Source organism: Ascaphus truei, chromosome 1 (genome assembly GCF_040206685.1).
Source record: "Ascaphus truei isolate aAscTru1 chromosome 1, aAscTru1.hap1, whole genome shotgun sequence".
Lineage (NCBI taxonomy): Eukaryota > Metazoa > Chordata > Amphibia > Anura > Ascaphidae > Ascaphus > Ascaphus truei.
The window spans coordinates 479,980,670-480,004,304 of record NC_134483.1 but is presented as its reverse complement, the minus strand read 5'-3'; the positions used below and the strand labels follow the sequence as shown (position 1 = coordinate 480,004,304).

General features: G+C 41.4%; 1 protein-coding gene across 2 annotated transcripts in view; it reads right to left on the bottom strand.

The window, feature by feature from the left end:
* Positions 1-23,635, bottom strand: part of ARAP2 (ArfGAP with RhoGAP domain, ankyrin repeat and PH domain 2) — a 406,381-nt gene that overhangs the window by 172,343 nt on the left and 210,403 nt on the right. For both annotated transcript variants that reach the window (XM_075568062.1, XM_075568070.1), the window contains exons 18-20: positions 5,417-5,609; positions 3,553-3,616; positions 2,433-2,596 (exon numbers count right to left, since the gene is read on the bottom strand). In XM_075568062.1, the coding sequence (XP_075424177.1) occupies positions 2,433-2,596; positions 3,553-3,616; positions 5,417-5,609 (421 nt within the window). The remainder of the gene's footprint in view (positions 1-2,432; positions 2,597-3,552; positions 3,617-5,416; positions 5,610-23,635) is intronic.

The window sequence follows — 23,635 nt, the reverse complement described above, 5'->3', positions numbered from 1 at the left end:
GATGCTCAGGTTGTACTTTCTACCTAATAACGTGATGTTCATTGAATAGGGGACACACATTATTTTTCTTCCTATTAATGGGGATCCTCAAAGCTAATGAGATGCAAAAATAATGTGTGTTAGCAAAACGACCATCATAATGTTACCTGGCTGTACAGGGATTATCCTAGCATCCTGAAAAAATATACTTAAAATCCGCATTGGGAAAGCGTTTTATTTGTGAATGTCCGTTAGTGACGCATTATGAATGAACATGTAACAATTTCAAATAAATATATAGGCCCAACTGCAAACCTCAGCCATTTTTGACTAGTAAGACAGAATTAGAAGTCAAATGTCTAATGAGGAGGAGCTGGAGATTTTAATAGGTGTGGTGCCAAACCACACCGAATTAATTGAGGATTTTTGCCTGAAGACCAGCATTGCTGAAAAGTAGCGCATTAGGGACTGCATGCTTGAGCACTTTAATGCTCTGGAAAATACTGCCCACTCCATCGATATGCTAAAAAACCAATGGGCAAACAGTATGGCCAAAGTAAAAAAAAAAAACATTGGCAGATCATGCTGCAGAGACAAGGAAGACTGGAGGAGGCTCATCTGCCCCCTGACACCTGACCCAGATGGAGGAGCAGGTCAGCTCAGTGAGCCAATACTCCCAGGTTGTGGGACTACATGGGCTTATGGACTCCATGGATCATGAAATACCTGGTAAGTGACACTACAGTACATATATAAAATACTAGATATCAATCTCATGTATACATATCATTTTAGACAAATCCTACAACATCAGAACAAACATTACTGTCTTATTTGCAGTGCACTTACACATACAGGTGAAGGTTACTTAGCTAAATAAGGTATGTGACATGCTCACATGTGTGCCTCATAAGATTACAAGAACACTTCATTCCACATTGCAGTAAGGGATCAATCAGTATCAAGTGATCCATTGCTTATGTATATCAGGCCCATAAAACTGCTCACTAATCACAATAAAACTACTTTAAGCAACACTTAAAGAGTCTCGTTATCTCAAATAATGATATTCAAACCCGATTAGATCCCTAATGAAAGGGATCTAAACGCCCACTGTACACACCACTTATCTTCTAAAATTAAATATCCCCATACAGGAGGAGTGATCTGACTGTGAGAAGTGGTGTCTCACTGAAGTGCAGTATCTTCCTTCTTTGTGGTGTGTTATTGTGTGCGTGTGTGTGTGTGTGTGTAGATTCATCCTTGGGGAGGATATTACTTTATAGTGATTCTACATCCATGGTAACTAGTAGTGTGCTGGATGGTAGTTGTTTGATGCTGTTAAATGTATTGAGGAAATCAGTGGTATCCTGTATGAAGCAGTTGGTGTTTGTGACTAGTGGTTTTAGAACATTCTCCACTAGGCCTGATATTGGTTCAGTGAGTGTATCCATACATGTTATAATTGGTCTGCCAGGGTTTCCTGGTTTGTGGAGTTTAGGAAGCATGTAAAATATACCAACTCCTGAGTTGTTAAATATTAGTTGCTCCAATTCTGGTTGCAGGTGATTCGGGAATGATTTGATGAGATTCCTGTGTTGCTTTGCATATTCCTGGGTTTGATCATGGGTCAGTTTCTTATAGTAGATGTTTTCTGTGAGTTGTGTTCTATGTATTTATGTGTTCTTAAGCACCACTACACCTCCTTTATCTGCTGGTTTGATGGCGATGTGGTTGTTTCCTTCTCTACATCATCTGCATAGAATGTTATCTTGGTTTTCACATCTGTGTTAAACTCATGGGATCTTTTGTAAATTAGTATTACCTGACTGGAGGGAGAAAGATAACTCTCGAATGCTTGTCTTATAATATCAGTTGCTAGTTCAAATTAAAAAAAGGTATCACATACGGTAATAATGAAGTAATCATTTAGCCTGCACAAATTTAAATAAATACATTGTTACTTTATTCAGGAAGTAGCCAAGGTACAGAAAATAATAATTCTTAGCTTTATAAAATGTATTTGTAAACAAAGCAAACAGATTTTCTAGAAGACACAGTTTCTGATTAATGGTAAATTTAGAAAATAAAAATAGGCCCATTAAATTTAAGTTCATAGCTCTAGTTTTATACATATCATAGATATAGTGGTCAGGCAGTAAATGAATATTAAAGCTGTAGAATAAAAACGACAGAATATGGAAATGTAGCAGTAATTATAAAACTGGCCTATAAAAATAACTGTAGGAACAGGATTTAAAAAGCCAACATGATATTTCTGTAATTATCTGATATACAGTAGATGATATGATTAAAAGGAACAATAGGTACATGTACTCATGCAGTCACCTGTTTAATATAAATATATCATAAATATATATATTTTAAATTGCTTACAAATAACTAATATAATTCAAATGCAATCTACTGAATATCAATTCTGTAATACCTACCATACTGTGTAACAAATGCTATGCAGCTGTTCACTATAATAGGAATGTCATTTTTGCTGAGCTGCTGATCCTGCAGTGCATTACCATCTGTACCTGCTGCTTTTTCAATTGCAGAATGCCAGACCATGAAATCCAGTATTGTATGTCCATGGATATATAATGTTCTGCAAAGTTGAAAAATAACAAAGTTAAGAAATATTTATACAAAATACTCATAGGGATCCAATGGTGTTAAATACGGCTTTTAATATAAAATGTGAATAGGGAAGAAAACACAGATTTTAACACCTAAATAGAAAATTATGATAACTACTTGTAAAACATACATTTGGTTAAGGACTAATGCAAACATCCTGGTTCACTATTAGTCTGCTTCCCTCATTAGTATAGCTTCATTAGCTATGTTTTGTTACCTTCTCCATGTTAATAAAAAATGTTGGTTACAACGGTTATACTAGTACGTCTCTTCTCTTATCAGTATCCACAAATCTAATTCTCTGCATCTTTTTTCCCCTGCCTTTGCCTTCTTTCTCATGCCACCTCCTCTGTCATCCTTTACTGCCTACGAAATTCCCAGGCATTCTGTCTTACAGCACCCTACGTCGTGAACTTCCATTTATTGTTCACCAAGCATTTACCTTTTATCCATATAATTCATATACAGTATTGTTTATGTACAGTGTCTGAAATACATCATATGGTACACTAGGAATTTTCATTATTCTCTGTTATGTTTACATTCTGGTCCTACCAACGGCATTCAACAAAATGTAGTGTCAAAATTGAAGGCAATTTACGGATCACTTAGGTGAAAGGTGTGTTATGGATTAGCACCACACAGTAAATATGTAATGTTCTGTACACATTTAGATATGCAACTAATAGAAAAGATTATAGCTTGCTTTAAATCAGGATGTGATAAGACTGAGTTCAAACATGCATTGATTGCATTTACTGTCAAACCAGTTTTCGGCCAATCACAGTGTGATTTGCCACTTACTCTACCACTTAAAGAGAAATTCTACTAAAGTCAAAAGATGAATACCTACAAAGTATCATACCTATACATCACCTATATAAAATAAAGTATGATAAAAGTACGGTATATTAGAAACTCTACCTTCCATTTTCTACCAGCAAAAGTATATTTCTTTTTTCGCCATCCAGCATGGATGAGCTTGTTGCTAGAAAAACATTAAATAAAACAGTATTGTGAATTTGTTAATAGCAAACAATTCATCTCTTTAAATTACTGTCATGATAATTAAAAAAAAAAAAAAATTTTTTATATTAATCAACGTTCAGTGGTTGCCCTGTAGTTATACAAGACATATCTTTTTTTTTTTCAGGACAAAATGTATTTGGATTATATGGATCCATTGTTTAAATGAGTGTGTATTCTTTTCAATGTCATTAAAGATAGCCAACGAAAAAAATTGAAAAAAGCCCTTCAGATATTGCCACATAATTTGTGACTCCCCAACCAGAAAAAAAAGTTATTGCATATCACCATATTCAATACAAATTTATATGCACATGTTTTGAGGGAAGAGGCAGCTACAAACATTAGCAAAACCACTGCACGAAAGTGCAATTGGTCCGATTTTAGAAACCGATATTTAATTGACTGTTTGCTGCTGTTATGGTATGTTTTTGATGCCTGAATAGCCTGCATTAACCTACATTCCCACTGCAAATATTTACGAAATATTGTAACAATAGGAGATCAGGATAATCCAAAATACCTTCTAAAAGTGGTGCACGCTATAGAGAAAATTTATACATGTGAAACATCACTTTTAATACACAGATTAAGCCGACAATATGGCACACTCGGACACGCACCAGTGAGTGAAACAGTATGGTAGCCCTGCTCCTTTGTCGCTCACAGCTAATGAAATTACAATGGCATCTCCTCCCACTAGTGCGTTGTGTGTGTTTCCCACTACAAGTCATCAGCAAGAGCAATAACGTCTGCTACATCTGTACTTATTCAAATGGAATCCTAAATAAGGAAAAGCTAATTAACCTAAAATAAAAATAGAAGGGAATATGATCTCTCAGAGTATTGACGTCAGAAAACAGAATTATAGGTGATATTTATATTTATAATAAGATATGCCATGTATATATATCAATCTGATCTCAATTAACATAAGGGTAAATACACGGAAGTAATTCATCAGATGCAGTATCAATGCTCTTCTGGGTTTGTGACTGCTTTGAAGATTACAAGTGTTACTTAATATAGCAATCAGTGCCAATGATGTAGTCTTTAATTGCCTCTGATTACTGAAATAACTTTGCAGAGCTATGACTACTACAATATTGTGCTGTCTGACAAGTATCTGTGGATGAAGTTGACCTCAGCTCACAAAAGATCAAACAGTACAGTATGTCGTATTGCGTGGAGTCATATAGTATGTAGAAACAACGACCATTTTATACAACCATTTAAGACACTGTATGAATAATAACCACTGAAGAGCATGCAGTGCGCACACGTAAGCGCAGTGCGCACACGTAAGCGTCTTGGATTTTAGTGATTAACAGCAATAATGTGTATATGATGGGTAGAATGAGTGTCTTTAAATTACATACAATACCATAGCCCTCGTGGAATAGGTGCAGCACTTTAAACCAGCCTCGTCTACTAGCTAAACTTGTGACGTAATTGCCATAACTATCAAAAAGAAAATATGTTAGCAAAATAGTTAAGGCTAACATGTTGTCCATTACGTAATCCTTATGTTACAATTGAATATTTATTAACAATGGGTATATCGGGGGTATTTGGTCTATCCTACATTAGTGTCCCACTTGTGACGTCATAGGGGTCAGCCCCAAGAGCGACAGTAATGTAGCAAAATGGATACACATCTGCATGATATTAACCAAAACAATTAGAATTCTGTATAGAGCATAAAAAGAGGTAGGTACTGTAGGACAGTTAGGACAGGAAGAACAATTAAAACATGTCTTACTAAGTTCTTGTAGTTTCTTTAATTGTACGAAGTCTCCATGAACATTCTCTTGTTTATGACAGAAGTGTAGATATGCCTTGTCCAAAGCAAACCAACTTTCTTTCCATTGACTACAGGAATCTTTGTAATATAGATGACCAATTACATTGAAATGTAATTCCACTAAATATTCTTCCACAGTAGGTACAAAATTCTGTAAAATTAGATAAAATAGGCATCATAATGCGGAGAAGAGAATTATGTTTCTCCTGTTTTCACTAAACAAGTGTATGATACTTTCTGGTACACTGTTTCAGTGCTACTGAACTTCCATCCTAACAGTTGCAGGAAACACTTCCCAAGTAAAATGTGATGCTTTTATTATAACAAATTCAAACTGCTTACTATACGACTTATTATTAATAAGGTTGATCCAAGAAGGATAAGAAAGAGACCCCAAAAGTTGGACTCGTGCCAGTGTATATATTGTATGAAATAGGAATTCAACATTCAAAATATCCCCGAGATGTAATATCTCATAAAGGCAAGTCTATTGACTAATGGATCAGCATTTAAAATACAATTTTATTACAGAAATCAAATATTACAGTGTGATAAATATATACAGTGATATCTTAAAATCCCCCGAGTGGTGCTGAGACACTCTAGTATATAGGATAGTATAGACAACTATTGGTATAATAATAGTTGGAAGATGACTATCTCAATATTAATCAGTTAATGTCCTATTATTTAAATAATGGCTTGTCACATGTAAAAATCTATACAGAGTCTGTCTGCAAGGTATTTCATTTCTAGCCATTCTATCTCAGTATCAGAGTAATTTGTCAAAACAACAAGAGACAAAATAACAAGTTGTGATAAGTAACAAAATGTTATTTGGTGTACACCCTGATGTAAATGTACACAACGACAGATGTATATACCACTCACCAATTATTTCATTTAAAAAAATATATTACAAAATGCAAATATAATAAAACCATGATTTTTTTTAACTAGGAAACAATTCCCTCTAACCTAATAACTCCATTTATATATATAAAAAAAAATGAAACAAAAAGAATTACCTTGAAGTGCATCAATTATGTAAGAGTTTAACAAAAAATCAAGTTTAACCTAAGGCTATAACAACTCATAAGACTGAATTATACCTTTTCATAAGTTTAGGATGGCATTTTCTAAATTGTTAATAGTGCATAGCCTTCCACTACCCCTTTTGGATTAATTTAAGATAAAGCTTTTTGTTTTATACAGTACATTTCTCCAAATACTAAGTAGTCGTAGTAGTTATTTAAAGAGGCAATCCAAAAGGCGTTTGTTTTTAGCAATGTTTTTATTTTTTAACATAGTATTGAAGCAGGATGTTCCCCAGAGCTGAATACAATTAATTTCAGCTCCGGGGACCCGTTGCTTCAAGAGATATTTACCTCATTAGGGGTTACCAGTAGCCGCATGCCTCCGCAAGCAGGGATAACATACAGATGCAGCGGCCGTTATTCGAATACTTTGCGTGGTGTGTACCTCGGAATACCCATGTGATGGCGCACAATTTCTTCCAACTGTACCACCTTAAGACGCGTGTTGACTCGGGTTTTTATCAGGTTCAGAAAATTGCATTTTAGCCCGGTCTGCAATACCGTCGAGAAACTCAAGTGGGCAATCGCAAGTTGTTGTCTTAAAAATCAAATAGCAATTCAACCTGTCTTTAATTGCCGTACAGTTCTGCAAGTGTGTGTGTGTGTGTGTAATTGTAATTGTAAGATTAACGTTACGAGTTCATACTGTACGGTGTACATGGGAAAGAAGTATTGTGTACGAATTAAGTGTTGTATTTGGACAATACAGGGGAAAGGAGTAATACAAAAATAAAACGTCGCTTCTTCTTCCGAATGTTAAATATTTTTTCCGCTCATGCATGTACAGTATGTCTCTTGTAAGAAACCCCAAAAATAAAAAATGTATATATTTTATTCTATATGTATTATTTATTATTCAATACTTTCAACTTTTGCTACTGTAGGCTTGCTCTTCTTTTCATACTGTTTTTATTTTTTGCGCATGCGTGTATGTCTCATTGGAACCTTATTGAAACGCATATGCGTGTCATCACATTTAGGTGCATGCGTGTATGTCTATGAACTACAGGTACATGTATAATCCTGCACACCCGGATTAGTGGGATATTGTAAATCCTTTTTGGGGATTTGGCAAGAATGACTTCTCATTCAAGTCTGAAAAAAAAACATAGGACCCCCCCCCCTTTTTTTTTCTCGACATGGCCTTAACAATTTTTGCCATTCTTACAATCAATCACTAGCTTCTTAATTCTACAGTAATGTATACTGTACTTTATGAGGTGGGTGGCGTACTGTAATTTTTATTTGGGGGTGGTGGGGTTCAAAACATTTTAATGACCTGTTCAACATTATATTTACCTTCATTATAAACTTTGCCAAACAGCTGGAGATGAGCCACTGTCACTCCCGTAGTCTGCATTATAGTTGACAGGTGATAGCTGGCTTGCTACACCTGTAGTTGACAGCTGATAAAGCTGGAAATCTTTTTGATACACGCAAGCTTGCTAATACCTGAACGTGAAATCAGGCTCAGGCTGTAAATTTTGCAGGTATTCCAGCTGGGACAGGTAGCAGGATTGCCGTTCACCAGGTTTTCACTGATGATCAGACCGTTATTCTAAGCCGGTGCTGGTGCCGGTGCTGGCACTGTTGCCTGTGCTGGCACATTGCTGGATTGGGATTGACGAATCTTATATGGATTAAACCCGACCTTTCTCCTTTTGAAGTTGCCATGATCAAACATACTGTAAAAATCTGGGACCACAACCCAATACCCTCTTGTATCTCCGTCAGGAGGGGCGATGCAAAAATAGACTGATCGCTACTTAAGGTTTTTCTTATCAAACGCTTCCACCCATCAGGGGAAAAATTTTAAAAATCGTAGTTGGAAATTAAATATTCATATATTTCTGCTACAGTCGCCATGTTATCTGCTGCAGCATTAATTGCAGAAAATATTAAAAATGCATAACTACAGTCAGGTTTTTTGATACATGTACGGTGTACACATGGTGTCCAGTCCAGTCATCAATTGTGCAAGGATACTGTAGGAATGTAGAAAAAAAGAACACAGCTTTGAGTTGTATAAGTTTTTATTATGAAGCGCCTAAATTTGATAACGTCTTCAAATTCGAAAAACAATGAACCACTGTGATAGACTTGGTTTTTATCTGTTTTTTAAACACCTGCAAATTGCAAAGTAGCACAGACAGAACTGTACACAATACAATTCATTAATTTCTGCCACCTGGCGGATACGCAAAGAATTGCATCCAAATAAATCTGAAACCATTAAATTAAAACAGATCAACCGCGGGTGCCTGGCGGTGTGAAGGTGGCGTGAAGGCAGCATGAACGCGGGAATGCAGCGTGAATACCGCATGGAATAAAGCAGAGCAAGTGAAAAATTATTCAAGATTTGTTCGCATAACGGCTGCTGCGTCTGTAATGGCTACTTTTCTAAGCTCCGCACCCTGTGGTCCAATAGGAAGCTGTAACGTCATCCAGTGTGGCTTCCCATTGCCCCACGGGAGCTTTAAAAAGCAGATATACTGGCACCCCTATGGAGGTAAGTATTTCTGGAAGCCGGGAGCTTAAATTAAAGGGTTCAGCTCCTCAGACCCCCTTCAATCCTATGTTCATGTTTTTTTACAAAATTGCCTAAACATTGCTGCTTGTATTGCTCCTTTACGAACATTGTGTGTACAGTATGCTTTCACAAATGAAAAGCTTTAATGATTTAACAGGGAATTCCTGGAAGTGGAAACTCAAGATAGCCACACATGTTTCGAGTTCCTGCCTAATCTTTTCTATATCCCCTAGCATCTGCTGGTTCAAAACAATGGTAGCTTAAATTGCATGATATAGAGTGGCTCAGAGCTATCGCTTTCCAACAGGACCAATATATCCAAATGTGATGCTGTTTCCTAGGAGTCCAGAGTAATCAGTAATGGATCTCAGTAATGAGTAATCAGCATGACATAGCACTCAGATGTACAGCCTGCATGACACAACTAATTCACTGAAGGTGCTGATCGTCGTGATCCACAGTATTACTACTTTAGCTATCTCCTGATAAGAACTCTCTGAAAAACCTGGCTAAGTGTTGCACGATCTTCAGTACTCTCACACTTAAAAGTGTACAGAGACCTTTGCACAAATGAAGTGGGAAACTTCATTGCAAAATTCATCTGAACATGGCTCTCATTAAAACTTTCCATGATATATATCAGTTATGCCTATTTAATGAGATTTACCTATATCATTTGTCCTGCGTCTAACGTAAGGAGGGGAATGCAGTTGTAGTTTACTAAAGTCTTAACACTACAATATTCCTGATTGTTGATTTTTTCAACTGTTGGGCTACGCTTATAGTGCCGGCGACGGCAACGCGACGGTCAGGCGATGGTCGCTGGAAAATCAAATAGAGATGACTTCCAGCGATCGCGACCAATCCGTCACTCCATCGCTCCGTAGCATCGCACTTACTATAAACGCACGCGACGGCAGTAATGCACTTGTTTTGCCGCGACGTTGCGTCGCTGTCGCCGGCACTATAAGCGCAGCCTTATGCTACAGGTTGAAAGGGCTTTACTTTCGACAACAACTAAACTGGATAAAAAAAAGTGAGTGAGTGATGAAAGAAGCGAGTGACAGAATAAAGAAGGAATAATTTTGTGCATGTAAAAATGCAAAGAAGAATGACAGAAGATAAGTGCTGCCTAAAGAGAGTCTAAATATGTACAATATATAGAGCTAGGGATGAGATATATGAAGGGCATGCTGGTTCTATGGAGTGACACTAGTGAGCAATTTCAAGAATTTGATAACAAGTGTGATTGGAGTGGACGGAAACTACTGTATGAGGAAGCACCGAGCACTGGGGATTCCAACATCAGACCTATGAAAGCAAGTGCACGTTGACTGGGGAGTTGCAGGAGGTTGGAGCTGAAGCGTCATAGAGAGCACCAAGAGAACAATGCTGACACCACGGACTTGAGGCTCAGGGTGACCTTTATCCATCCCAATGCTTTTGACTCCCATTTGTTTGGGAGTTTGTTATGCGAGTTTTAATTTTTACATTTTCAGTAAAAGCTGTTCTACACAATGGTCATTTTTCGTTTGATTTTTTTTAAGCATTTGTTGAGGATATACCTTACTCTGCAGACAAGGGAAGATCTTCACCCTTGAAACCGCTTGACTTACATCTACACTTGAGAATGAACTGGAAAATGTTTTTTTTTTAACACAATGTATTGCGCCATTTTTTGCTTTTTATTTCTTTATACCTGGGATTATCTGAAAGTCTGACTATTCAAAGTTGCGTTCAATCTATAGATTTTATATTAATATTAATAATTTTAGGACACAAGATTTTTTGAATGCTATGAAGATATTTGCACTAAATCTTTTCCTTATAAATCAGCCAGTGTCAAAACTTTTAAATGTCAAAATAAGGACTACACCACAAACTTTGCAAAGGAAACAGAGGGGGCTATCTCTAAATTATACAGCTCTGTCAAAGATGAGCTCTAGGTTTCTATTTATCTGCTCAGTCAAATTCAAAGCACCACCAAGGAAGAGCTCCAAGATCTTACATACTCAGATGGATGAAAATAAATGAGAATAATCTGATCAGAACCAGTTTGGTCAGATAAATCTTATTGTCGACAAAGCAGTGAAAAAATCCAGATATTTATGGTTCCTGACTTTAAATCTCTCTTAACTCTATGCCCAGGACATACTTGAAAACGAGTGGTGACTCTCAATGTATTACTTTCTGGTAAAACATTTTTATAAATAAAAATAAATAAATAAATCAATAAATCTGGCAACAACAATACAATACAGTACATGTTTGTTTTGTTTTCCCTAGTTATACAGAAGTTGCTGTATGTTGTTATTACATTCTAGTTAAGAATCGGACACTAACACTCTGCTATAGGGTAAGGGTTAAATCTCTTCTTAATATTCCAATGAATTCTCTGGCTATTAACCAGGGCCATCTTAACAACATTAGGGGCCCCCGGGCAAAGCAGAGCACGGGGCCCTGCCTACACTGTCGCTCCAAGCCTCCCACGTGCTCACTAGCAGCAGGCACGGGAAGTGCTGCACTGCTAGGCTGTGAGTGGTTGTGACGCGAGCCGGGGTGCCGGGTGGGCAGAGAGCGAGCGGCGCCGGGGTGCCGGGCGGGGGGAGAGCGAGAAGAGCCATGGTGCCGGGCGGGGGGAGATCCAGAAGGGTTGCCAGGTGGCTTGTCCAAAAATACTGGACACAATAGTTAAAGGTGCGACGCACTAGAGAATCGTTGGTGGGGAAGAATGTTATTTATAAATTACCTGACTGTTATGTAATTTGTTCTAAATTTCACTCCAAGGGTTCACCAATTTGCACCAATTTACATTCTATTTCGTAAAAAATCTGGGGAGGAGTCTTGGGAGGGAGCACCCTTCCGAGGATTGTTTTAGGAAATAGAATATGAAATAGTGCAAATTGGTGATGCTTGGAGTGAAATTTAGAACAAATGACTTAATGGTCAGATCATTTATAAATAACTGACCTGCAGTCATACTGTACATGGCGAGCAATACTGATCTTACTGCTTCTCCCACAAATTCCAAGATTGTTGCACCCCCTCATCATCCTCTCTCTCTCTCTCAACCCTTTGTCCTCTCACCCCCCCTTGTACTCTCACCTCCTCCCTTCATCCTCTCTCCTCCCCCCAACCCCCTCCCTTCATCCTCTCTCACCCCCTACCTTCTGTCAGGAATCGTCGTTCTCCACGCTCCTCACACAGAGCACTCCCTCCCTGCAGGGAGACCCTGGACACACAAAAAAATCCTGCCTTACCGGCCTCCACGGCTCCCCGCCCCTGCCGCCGTCGCGGGATCACTCCCCTCGGCGATTCCTCTGTACAGCGCCATTCGCGCCCACGCCCTCCTGCACGCACACCTGCACCATCCACTGGCTCGGTTCACGTGTTACGGAGCACGCTCAGTCTGCACACTCTTCTTCCCATCCCCCGGACCTCAGGCTCCACCCCCGCACACTGCACGAGCATACTCAGGTTACCAACAAGACTCACCTGGCCTGTTATGCCTGCACCAATCTGCAGTGTCTCACTGTAGCTCTTCCTGTCCCGCCTCCGTTCCTAATTGGACCTTCCTGCTTTATCTAGCTCCTCTCTGCTCTCAGTCTTTGCTCGACATAGTCTCTGTATGGAAGTACTTCTGGATTATCTCAGTGTTTTCACAAGTTCTGACGCGGCTTGTACGACTACCCCCTCTGGCTCTCGATCTCGGCACTCCTTGGACAACGCTCACTCTGGTAACCCTTTGAACATGGCTTGGACTATGACCTATCTCCACTCTCCACTCCCTGACCTCGGCAAGGCATTCCTGATTGATTTGGCCGTCCGAGTGGAGCAACGCATCCAGCTACGCCGCTCAGAGCGTCAGCGCACTCGCTTCCATAACTTTCAAGTTCCGTTCTCCAGTACTCTCAGCAGCACTCCTGCTCCCCCAAGTGCTACCACACCTCTTCGTTCTGCACTGGAGTTGCCAGAGCCAATGCAATTGGGGGTAAAACGCATCCGCACACCGATACGGCAGTTCCGCCACGCCGGGGGATTGTGTTTCTACTGCGGATCCATGGAATATCTGGTTCGGGAGTGTCCACTGTGTCCGGGAAACGGGAACACCCAGTGAGTACAGAGGGGCTCTCTCAGGGTGTAATGTCTCCACGTCCCCTTCATAAAGATGAACTCCCTAAGAAACTTACATTTCCAGTCTTCCTTTCAGGCGATAAGTTCAAGACTTCTACCGCCGCTTTCATTGACTCAGGAGCTGGAGGAAACTTCGTGGATCTTGAATTCGCCAGGGTAAACCGCATACCACTAGTGAGAAAGAAGGTTCCCATCGCACTCATCGGTATCGATGGACGTCCTCTTACCCCGGCCCACATCTCCTTAGAGACGGCTCCCTTGCTTCTGTCTTCACATCTGCACAAGGAGACCTTAGTTTTCGATGCCATTCACGCTCCTGGGATACCCATCACCCTTGGTCTTCCTTGGCTACAGCTTAACAATCCTCTTATTGACTGGACTTCATCCGCTCCCATTTCCTGGAGGCCGAGGTCAGGCGAGACTCATCAACTGCTGGCCAATACCTCTGTTCTACCTTCCGTTTACCATCAATTCCGGGACGTTTTCAATAAGGTACAGTCAGACCTCTTGCCGCCGCACAGGACTTACGATTGTCCAATCGATCTAGTTCCTGGTTACTCCCTACCCAAGTCCAAGACCTACCCCTTGTCGTTACCAGAATCTCACGCTATGGATGAATATATCCAGGAGAATCTCAAGAAAGGCTTTATTCGTCACTCCAATTCCCCAGCAGGGGCTGGGTTTTTCTTCGTCAAGAAAAAGGACAGGTCGTTGAGGCCTTGCATCGACTACAGGGGTTTAAACCAGATAACTATTTAAAATCGGTACCCCCTTCCCCTTATTACCGAACTGTTCGATAAATTACAGGGGGCCAAGATTTTGTCCAAGTTGGATCTGCGTGGTGTCTATAACCTGGTGCGCATCAGGAAGGGGGATGAATGGAAGACGGCCTTCAACACGCGTAGTGGACACTACGAATATCTGGTAATGCCTTTCGGCTTATGTAATGCTCCTGCTGTCTTCCAGGATTTCATCAACGACGTCTTTCGTAAGGTACTCAATATTTTTGTTATTGTATACTTGGATGATATCCTGATTTTTTCCAAAGATCTCCAGGACCACATACGCCACACCTCCTACGTCCTTTCCCGTCTCCGGGAACACCATTTGTACGCCAAACTGGAGAAGTGCACCTTTCATCAGACGTCTACTCCGTTCCTGGGGTACATAATTTCCGATGAGGGATTTATGATGGACTCCGGTAAACTTCAAGCAGTCACTGAATGGCCAAGACCCAACTCTCTCAAGGCCATACAACGTTTTTTAGGGTTCGCTAATTATTATCGTAAGTTTATACGGAGTTTTTCCACCATTGTGGCACCCCTTACAGCGCTCACCAAAAAAGGAGCTGATCCTTCTGCTTGGTCTTCCGAGGCCATCTCTGCCTTCGAGACACTCAAGGAAGCCTTTATATCCGCACCTATTCTCCGTCATCCCAACATTGAACTTCCCTTCGTCCTGGAGGTCGACGATTCTGATTGCGGCGCTGGTGCCGTTCTTTCTCAGAGACCCACGCCACAAGATAAGTTACATCCCTGTGCATATTTTTCCATGAAATTCTCGTCTGCCGAGAGGAACTATGATGTGGGTAACAGGGAACTTCGGGCCGTGAGGATGGCTTTTCAAGAGTGGAAACACCTGCTGTAGGGGTCGAAAGAGCCGTTTACTATCCTCACGGACCAAAAGAACCTTCTTTACATAGAGAACGCTCGACGCCTTGGTCCACGACAGGCTCGTTGGGCCCTTTTTTTCCCCGATTCGATTTTCACCTTTCCTATATCCCCGGGACCAAGAACGTTAAGGCAGACGCACTCTCCCGAATACATTCTTCTGAAGAGATGCCAGAGGAATCTTTGGAGACTATCCTTACGCATGAGAGGATTCTCGCCACTTCTTCTTTTAAGAATCTTGACAAGATTTTGCACTCCCAGAAACGCATTCCCAAGGACTTGTTCGTTCCCGACAACTTACTCTTTGTACCTTCCAAATTTGTTCCAGAGGTCCTGTCTTGGGGTCACTCCTCTAAATCTGCAGGTCATCCAGGTTTTAAGAAGACTACTGATCTCATTCGTCAGAATTTCTGGTGGCCAAGGATGTCTCAAGATATTCTGGAGTTTACCCGCGCCTGTCTCACGTACCTTCCAAATTTGTTCCAGAGGTCCTGTCTTGGGGTCACTCCTCTAAATCTGCAGGTCATCCAGGTTTTAAGAAGACTACTGATCTCATTCGTCGGAATTTCTGGTGGCCAAGGATGTCTCAAGATATTCTGGAGTTTACCCGCGCCTGTCTCACGTGCGCTCAAAGCAAGACTCTCCGTCAAAAGCCTCAGGGTTTTCTGTTACCCCTTCCAGTTCCCGACCGCCCCTGGTCCCACATTTCGATGGACTTCATCATGGAGTTGCCCAGGTCCGGAGGAATGAATACTATCTTGGTGGTCATGGACAGGTTCTCAAAGATGTCCCATTTCATTCCACTTAATGGATTACCCACCTCCCCCGCCCTTGCTGATATCTTTACGGAGCAGATTTTCCGGATTCATGGGATCCCTTCGTCCATTGTTTCTGACAGAGGTTCTCAGTTCGTATCCAAATTTTGGAGAGCTTTTACGAAGAGATTGGGCATCTCTTCTTCTTTCTCTTCCGCCTATCATCCTCAGTCCAATGGACAAACGGAGAGAATCAATCAATCCCTTGAGAAGTATCTGAGATGTTTCATATCTGATTTCCAGGATGATTGGGCTCAACTCCTCTCTTGGGCAAAGTATGCCGTCAATTCTGCCAAAAACGAGTCCACCCTGTCTTCCCATCCCCAACATTCCTTCTGGAGTACCAGCCGTAGATGAACGCATTTCTTCCCTCCAAACCGCATGGTCCAGGATTCAGTCTACCCTTCTCAACTCCTCCCGCAGGTCGAAACTACAGGCCGATCGTCGTCGTCGTTCGGTGCCCAGTTACAAACCAGGGGATTTGGTATGGCTCTCCTCTAAGAATATCCACCTCAAGGTACCATCTCCTAAACTGGCACCCAAGTTCATGGGTCCCTTCCCTATTTGTGAACAAATCAATCCTGTGGCATTCTGGCTGCAACTACCACCCAGTATGAAGATTCTCAATGTCTTTCATGTGTCCCTCTTAAAACCATTTATCTCCAGTCACTTCTTTCCGGATCAGACTCGTAAACCGGATCCCATTACTGTAAAAAATAACGAGGAATAAGAGGTTCACTCTCTTTTGGATTCTCGCCTATCCAGGGGTCAGCTCCAGTTCTTGGTGCAGTGGAAGGGCTTTGGCCCTGAAGAGAGATCCTGGGTTCCTTCAAAGGACATTCATGCCCTGGCTCTTCTTAAGTCCTTCAGGAAAAAGTTTCCAGAGAAACTGTTCTTGGACCGTCCTGAGGCCGTTCCTGAAGAGGGGGGTACTGTCAGGAATCGGCGTTCTCCACGCTCCTCACACAGAGCACTCCCTCCCCGCAGGGAGCCCCTGGACACACAAAACAATCCTGCTTTACCGGTCTCCATGGCTCCCCGCCCCAGCCTCCATCGCGGGATCACTGCCCTCGGCGATTCCTCTGTACAGCACCGCGCGCGCCCATGCCCTCCTGCACGCACACCTGCACCATCCACTAGCTCGGTTCACGCACGTACACGAGTTACGGAGCACGCTCAGTCTGCACACTCTTCTTCCCATCCCCCGGACCTCAGGCTCCCCCCCCCCCCCCCGCACACTGCACGAGCATACTCAGGTTACCAACAAGACTCACCTGGCCTGTTATGCCTGCACCAATCTGCAGTGTCTCCCTGTAGCTCTTCCTGTCCCGCCTCCGTTCCTAATTAGACCTTCCTGCTTTATCTAGCTCCTCTCTGCTCTCAGTCTTTGCTCGACATAGTCTCTGTATGGAAGTACTTCTGGATTCTCTCAGTGTTTTCACAGGTTCTGACGTGGCTTGTACGACTACCCCCTCTGGCTCTCGATCTCGGCACTCCTTGGGCAACGCTCACTCTGGTAACCCCTTGAACACGGCTTGGACTACGACCTATCTCCACTCTCCACTCCCTGACCTCGGCAAGGCATTCATTACTCTATCTCTACAACCGGTACCGGCAAGTATTGTCTACCTTACTACAGTACACCTGGCCTTGCAACGCTTCATACCACACTCCGGACCGCTCCCTTTGCTGCGGGTGCGTGTATTACTGCACCGACACACTTTATTCGAGCAAATGCCTGGTTTGTACCTGGCAGAAACCTGGAATCCGCCGCTGCTCACCTCTTGCATGCTTCGTTGCGTTTGCCTTCCCAGCCACGGTTCATGCCTGGCTGACGGGGGCCTGATCTGTTAAATGATAATGAGAATGATTTACTAGGCTGCGATGTTTCGATTGTCCACCAGATGGCATAAACTCATGACTTAAGTAATGTGTGGCCTTTGCAAGTTGTTTCGTTTCCAAAAAAAAGTTACTTTATCCCAGTACAGTATGCTATTGTGTAACTTGTCCTTGAGACTGAAGGAATAGTTGCAAAAAATGTATCAATTTAGGCTTTACATACAGTAATGTATTAAATAAAGACAAAGATCATTTTCACTTACACTATTCTACAGAGACATGAGTGTTCAAGTGGAGCCCGTGTTCCAAAAACCTGACAGAAGTTATGCTTATTTGATATGGGCCGCTATAAATGCAACAGAGGATAAGATGGCAACAGTTGTTCAAATTTATCAGTATTTTATCGAAAATTATGACTTTTACAGATTTTCGCCAACTCCTCATTTGTGGAAGCATGCAATAAGGAAAAGGTTATGTAGTGACCCCTGTTTTCACCGTATTGAGCCCCAATTTGTTGGAGGGTATTGGTGTGTGTCACAGGGTTTTTCCCGTATCTATGATAATGGAGGCGGCAAAAGGCGAAGGGTCGTGTTAAAACGAAATAAGAAGCGACAGTCCCTGCCAAGCAATGCGCCAGAACCAGAACCAGAACCAGCAGCAGCACCAGCTTATCATCATGGTCCCGCCGTCGGTTAAAACTCTGAGATGGATTTCGCAGCCAGTTTTGATGAAGCTTGCATGTACCTAAGCGATTTCCCGCTGACTACAGGTGGGCTAGTCCCTCTGCAAAATGATGAAAGCTGGACTGGAAGTGGGCCGGCGCCAGCGCAAGCTGAATGGGAAATTTAGTACAATACTGTACAGTATGGTGAGTACTGTATTTTTGCCGTATTATTTTGGTGGGGCTGGCTGGGAACTTCTTTAGGGGGCTGACCATTACTGTACATTAAAACTTTTCATTTTGTTTTTCCTCAGAAAAGAAAACGGCTAATGGGGGGATTTCGATGGATTATATTGTACTGTATGCTGGTGTTTTCCGGCCATACAGTATACTGTGTAATAAACCCGAATAAATAAAACTATGCATTTATTCTACAGTATATGTTCAGTAAATTACTGCACATACTGGGGGCGAGATGTGTTTGCAGCAGAGAGAGATTTAATAATATTGTACAGTGAGCAGGGGGTTCCCTGAGCCAGAAATTAATGATTAATGCTCAGGGAACCCCCCCCCCCCCCTGCTCCTGATCAATATTATTAAAAATACGGAAAATGCTGCGTCATTACCATAGCGGATAGCCGCTAAGGCAATGAAGGGGTTAACCCACCGTGCCCGCTTTATTGTGTGTAGTGGGGATGGGTGAGGGGGGTATTTGGCCCTTGGTGTGAGTTTACGACTTGCGGGAGGGGGGGGGGGGGTTGCGGGTGCACTTAACCCCTTCACGATCGTAGCAGTTAATACCGCTACGGTCATGAAGGGGTTAAGCCCTCCCGCTACCCCAACCCCCCCCCCCCCCGCAAGCCCTCCCCAACCATCGTTGGGGCGAATACCCCATTCACCCACCCTCCCGCTACCCACAATAAAAAAATACACACACACAGCAGCCGCCAAAAAATAAATAAATAAATGACAATAAATACATTTGAAATACATTTTTATTGATAGTGTAGATGTGCAGGGGGTCTCCGGAGCTGAACCGCGTTGGTTTTAGGTCTGGGGACCCCGTGCCCCCCGAGATACAGGCCCCTTTAGGGGGTGCCGGTAGCCCTCTGCTTGGTTTAAAGGTCCGATCACGTGATCGCGGCCTGTAAACCAAGCAGAGCAGAGGGATACCGGCACCCCCTAAAGGGGCCTGTATCTCGGGGGGCACGGGGTCCCCAGACCTGAAACCTGTGCGCTTCAGCTCCGGAGACCCCCTGCACATGTACACTATCAATAAAAATGTATTTCAAATGTATTTATTGTCATTTATTTATTTATTTATTTATATTTATTCATTGTGCTGCTGCTGCAAGTCGTAAACTCACACCAAGGGCCAAACACCCCCCTCACCCCCAATAAAAAAAATTCACGCACAGCAGCCCCACAATTAATAAATAAATCTAAATAAATAAATAAAATCTATGTAAAACCCCCTCCCCTATTCTCGCTTTTAAAACGCCCTGCCTTCTCTCTAATCTATGTAAAAAACCCTCCCCCTATCCCCCTATTGTGTGTGCGTTAAACTTCCCTGCAAGCTATGTAAAAAAACCTCCCCCTATTGTGTGTGTGTTTAAATCTGTCTGGCCTGTGTTTCTGAGTGCTGAGGGCCAAACACCCCCCCCACCCCCAATAAAAAAAATTCACGCACAGCAGCCCCACAATTAATAAATAAATCTAAATAAATAAATAAATAAAGACATGAAGAGAAATAAATATATACTGTACAGTATATACTTTGTATATATATATACACTGTATATATATATATATATATATATATATATATATATATATATATATATATATATATATATATATATATATATATATACATACAGTATACATATATACACTGTGTATATATATATATATATATATATATATATATATATATATATATATATATATATATATATATCATACAGCTATATTTATATATATATATATATATATATATATATATATACTGTATATATATATATATATATATATATATATATATATATATATATATATATATATACATACTGTATGTGAGTGAAAAGAGAAAAAAGTAACCCGTATGGGAGCACTCAGGTATGCAATTGATATATTTGTTTATTTATTTGACACAGTGCAAAAAGGGATGAATAAACAGTACATGATTTAAAAACACTTAAAAAAGAGGCATGGACCCTTAAACACTAATGAACAGCACTAGGGAACGACACACACTGTCAACCCTAATCATGAAAAGGATAGTGACTCAAAAAACACTAGGGAGAATCAAAGTGAATCACAATACAGTAGGTTACTGGGTTTAAAGGCACCTACTGTATACAACGCTAAGGATAATGCACACTACACACCAAAAGGTAGACTTGTCAAAGTATAAATGACAGTCTCAAAGCATCACACATCTGCATTAGCATACAGTAATATACAGTAACCAATGCCTACAGCACAAATCATGTGTAGGAAAGGTGGTAAGGTGGAATGAAATCCCTAGATGTGTAGAGCAATGAAGTTAATGAATAGCATACTGTACAGTATAAAACATAACATTACAATCCACACAGTACATTGCATTTACAGTACATTGTATACTGTAAATGATGCATAGCATTAAATCTATGCACCATATACAGTACTGTACATTCTGCAAATGAATGTTAACAATATAATTGCAAGCTACTCTACCAGTAAATACTGTACAAACACTTCCAAACAAGTCAACTTAACTACAGTATTTTAACCAAGCAAGTAAACCAAAATCAATATATACTGTAAGTAACAACCAGAAAAGACAATTTAAAAACAAACTAACCCTTACAATACCAAGGATTACATCTATCTAATTGTAAAAAACCTTATACATTATACACAGCAGCATTGTTTAAAAACCCCTTCCCCCCTAATGTTTGTGTTAAGCAGATTACACTGAAGGGAGAGAGATATAAAGGCCTAAAGCCCCTTCCCCCCTAATGTTTCTGTTAAACAGATTACAGTACATTGAAGGGAGAGAGATTTTACAGAAACACACATTAGGGGGGAGGGGGCTTTAAACAGATTACATTGAAGGGAGATAGATGTTTCTGTTACCAGTAAATCTCCCTCCCTGCATTGCTAACCACCCTCACCCCCTACCCACATACCGTTAACCCCCCCCCCATCCTGGCCATGGCCCCTCCGCTTCTGCAAAACAGACACAAAAATTAAAACATACAAAGTAATGTCCCCTAACCCCTTAATCACCATAGCGGTTATTAACCGCTACAGTCATGAAGGGGTTAACCCACCCTCACCCACCCACCACTCGGGATGCCTACATACCCTCCCACACTAACCCCCCCCCCCCCCCCACCCGTGAGGCCTAACCACCCAGTCAGTACCCACAAGGGAGGCCTACCCACATACCGTTGGGGAAACACCCCACCCCCACCCCAGTACCCACAATAAAAACAGTACAATCACCCACAATAAACAGCATTCTATTTATTAAATACATTACCCACCCCCTGTGCCCCCCCCCCCCATAAATACAAGATTTATTCTTTTACATTCAGGGTCCATAACGTAGCCCCACGCTAGTCCCCGGTGGGCTGGCAGGGCACCTGGACAGACCTACAGTTTACCAGCAGCATTCCACAGGTTCTGGAGGCCTGCTGGTGGATCCTGCCAGCACCATGGCGCTCAGGTGGTCTCCTTGGGTCACCGTGAGCCACAATTGGGTCCACACGGTAGGCCCAAGGATGTCTGGGAGCCCCGGGTCAAACCCACAGGTGTCTGCGGGGCCTCGGGTGGTTCCCATGGGGGTCTGGGGAACTCACGGGTGCTCACTACGGGTCCGCGGTGCCCCCACAGAAGTGGGACCACACATCATCATCCCCGCACCTACGGCTCGGAGGTGCCCCCACAGAAGTGGGACCACACATCGTCATGCCCGCAGACTACGGGTCCGCGGTGCCCCCACAGAAGTGGGACCACACATCATCATCCCCGCATGTGTCACCCGTGGAACCACCAGCCTGCTACCCTTTAGGATACCCGAGGATTCCCCGCGGGTGGTCTCCAGAGGTCCCACGCAAAACCACGGAAGTAACCCTGAATGTAAAAAAAATAAACCTGGCCTATACATTCAATACATACACCCTCCCCCCCAACACCTACAGTACAATAATGTGCAAAATAACTATTATCCAGATATGGATAATAGATTAATTGCCCATTATTAAAAACATTAACTAGCATATACAAATAAATAAAGTACTACTGACCTCATCAATACGAAGTGTCCGATGCCAGCGCCTTCCTTCTCTTGCCCACACAAAACATAGCCAAAACCAAGCCAATACATTGCAATTACATTCAGATATCAATTAACCCCTTAAACACCTTATCGGATAATAACCGCAAAGGTAATTAAGGGGTTAAGCCACACAGGCACGATACCCACCCTTCACCCATGAATTTGTACTGTGGCTTCATCATGCAACTATATATATATATACTGTATATATATACATACAGAGAGACAGAGAGAAAGAGAGAGAGAGAGATATATACAGTATATATATATACACACGTTATATACACACCCATGATAAACCAAATATACAGTACAAATAAATGTAGAAGGGTTATCAAAACCATACTGTTCTACAACCAAACACTTCTCCATACAGACACTACATTAAAAATCAATTTCCTTTAAAAATCCTAACTGATCTCACAATCTACTGTACTGTATATGATCACAAACCAATGAAAAAAGTCACATTCCAAAATGCATAAAATCTATGCACCATACTGTATACATTCTGCAAATTAATCAACGTAAACAAAAATCAATTAGCAATCATTATTTAGATCTCTAAACATTTCACACTCAATCATGAACAATGAAACCATTAACAGATTCACGCCTAGAGCAGAACAATTAAGCCTTTGAAAAAATATAAGTACCGACAAAAATACAACCTTTCCAAACCAAGCCTACAGTACCTACAGTATCCCTGACCTTCCTCAAACACACAATACAATACCAAGGAATAATACATCTATCTAATTTTAAAATACTTTAAACTCACAAAATAATTAAAAACACATCTAATCCAGCTTTTAAAACATCATCATTTCTTACCCTGAATGTATACTGTACAGTATATCTCTCTAGACATATATATTGTACATACATACATACAGTGGCAAGAAATGATATACCACAAAAAAATAAAAATACACAGGTTAAAAAACCTTTTGAAAAAATTAACAAGTTAAATAAAATACATTTCTTTACTGTAGTTCACTTACCATTACTTGCCCCCACCGACTCCCGTTGCCCAGCTTACTCACGAACCAATCCACGATCAGGAACCCATAAAATAATAAACCATTGAAAATAATAAAC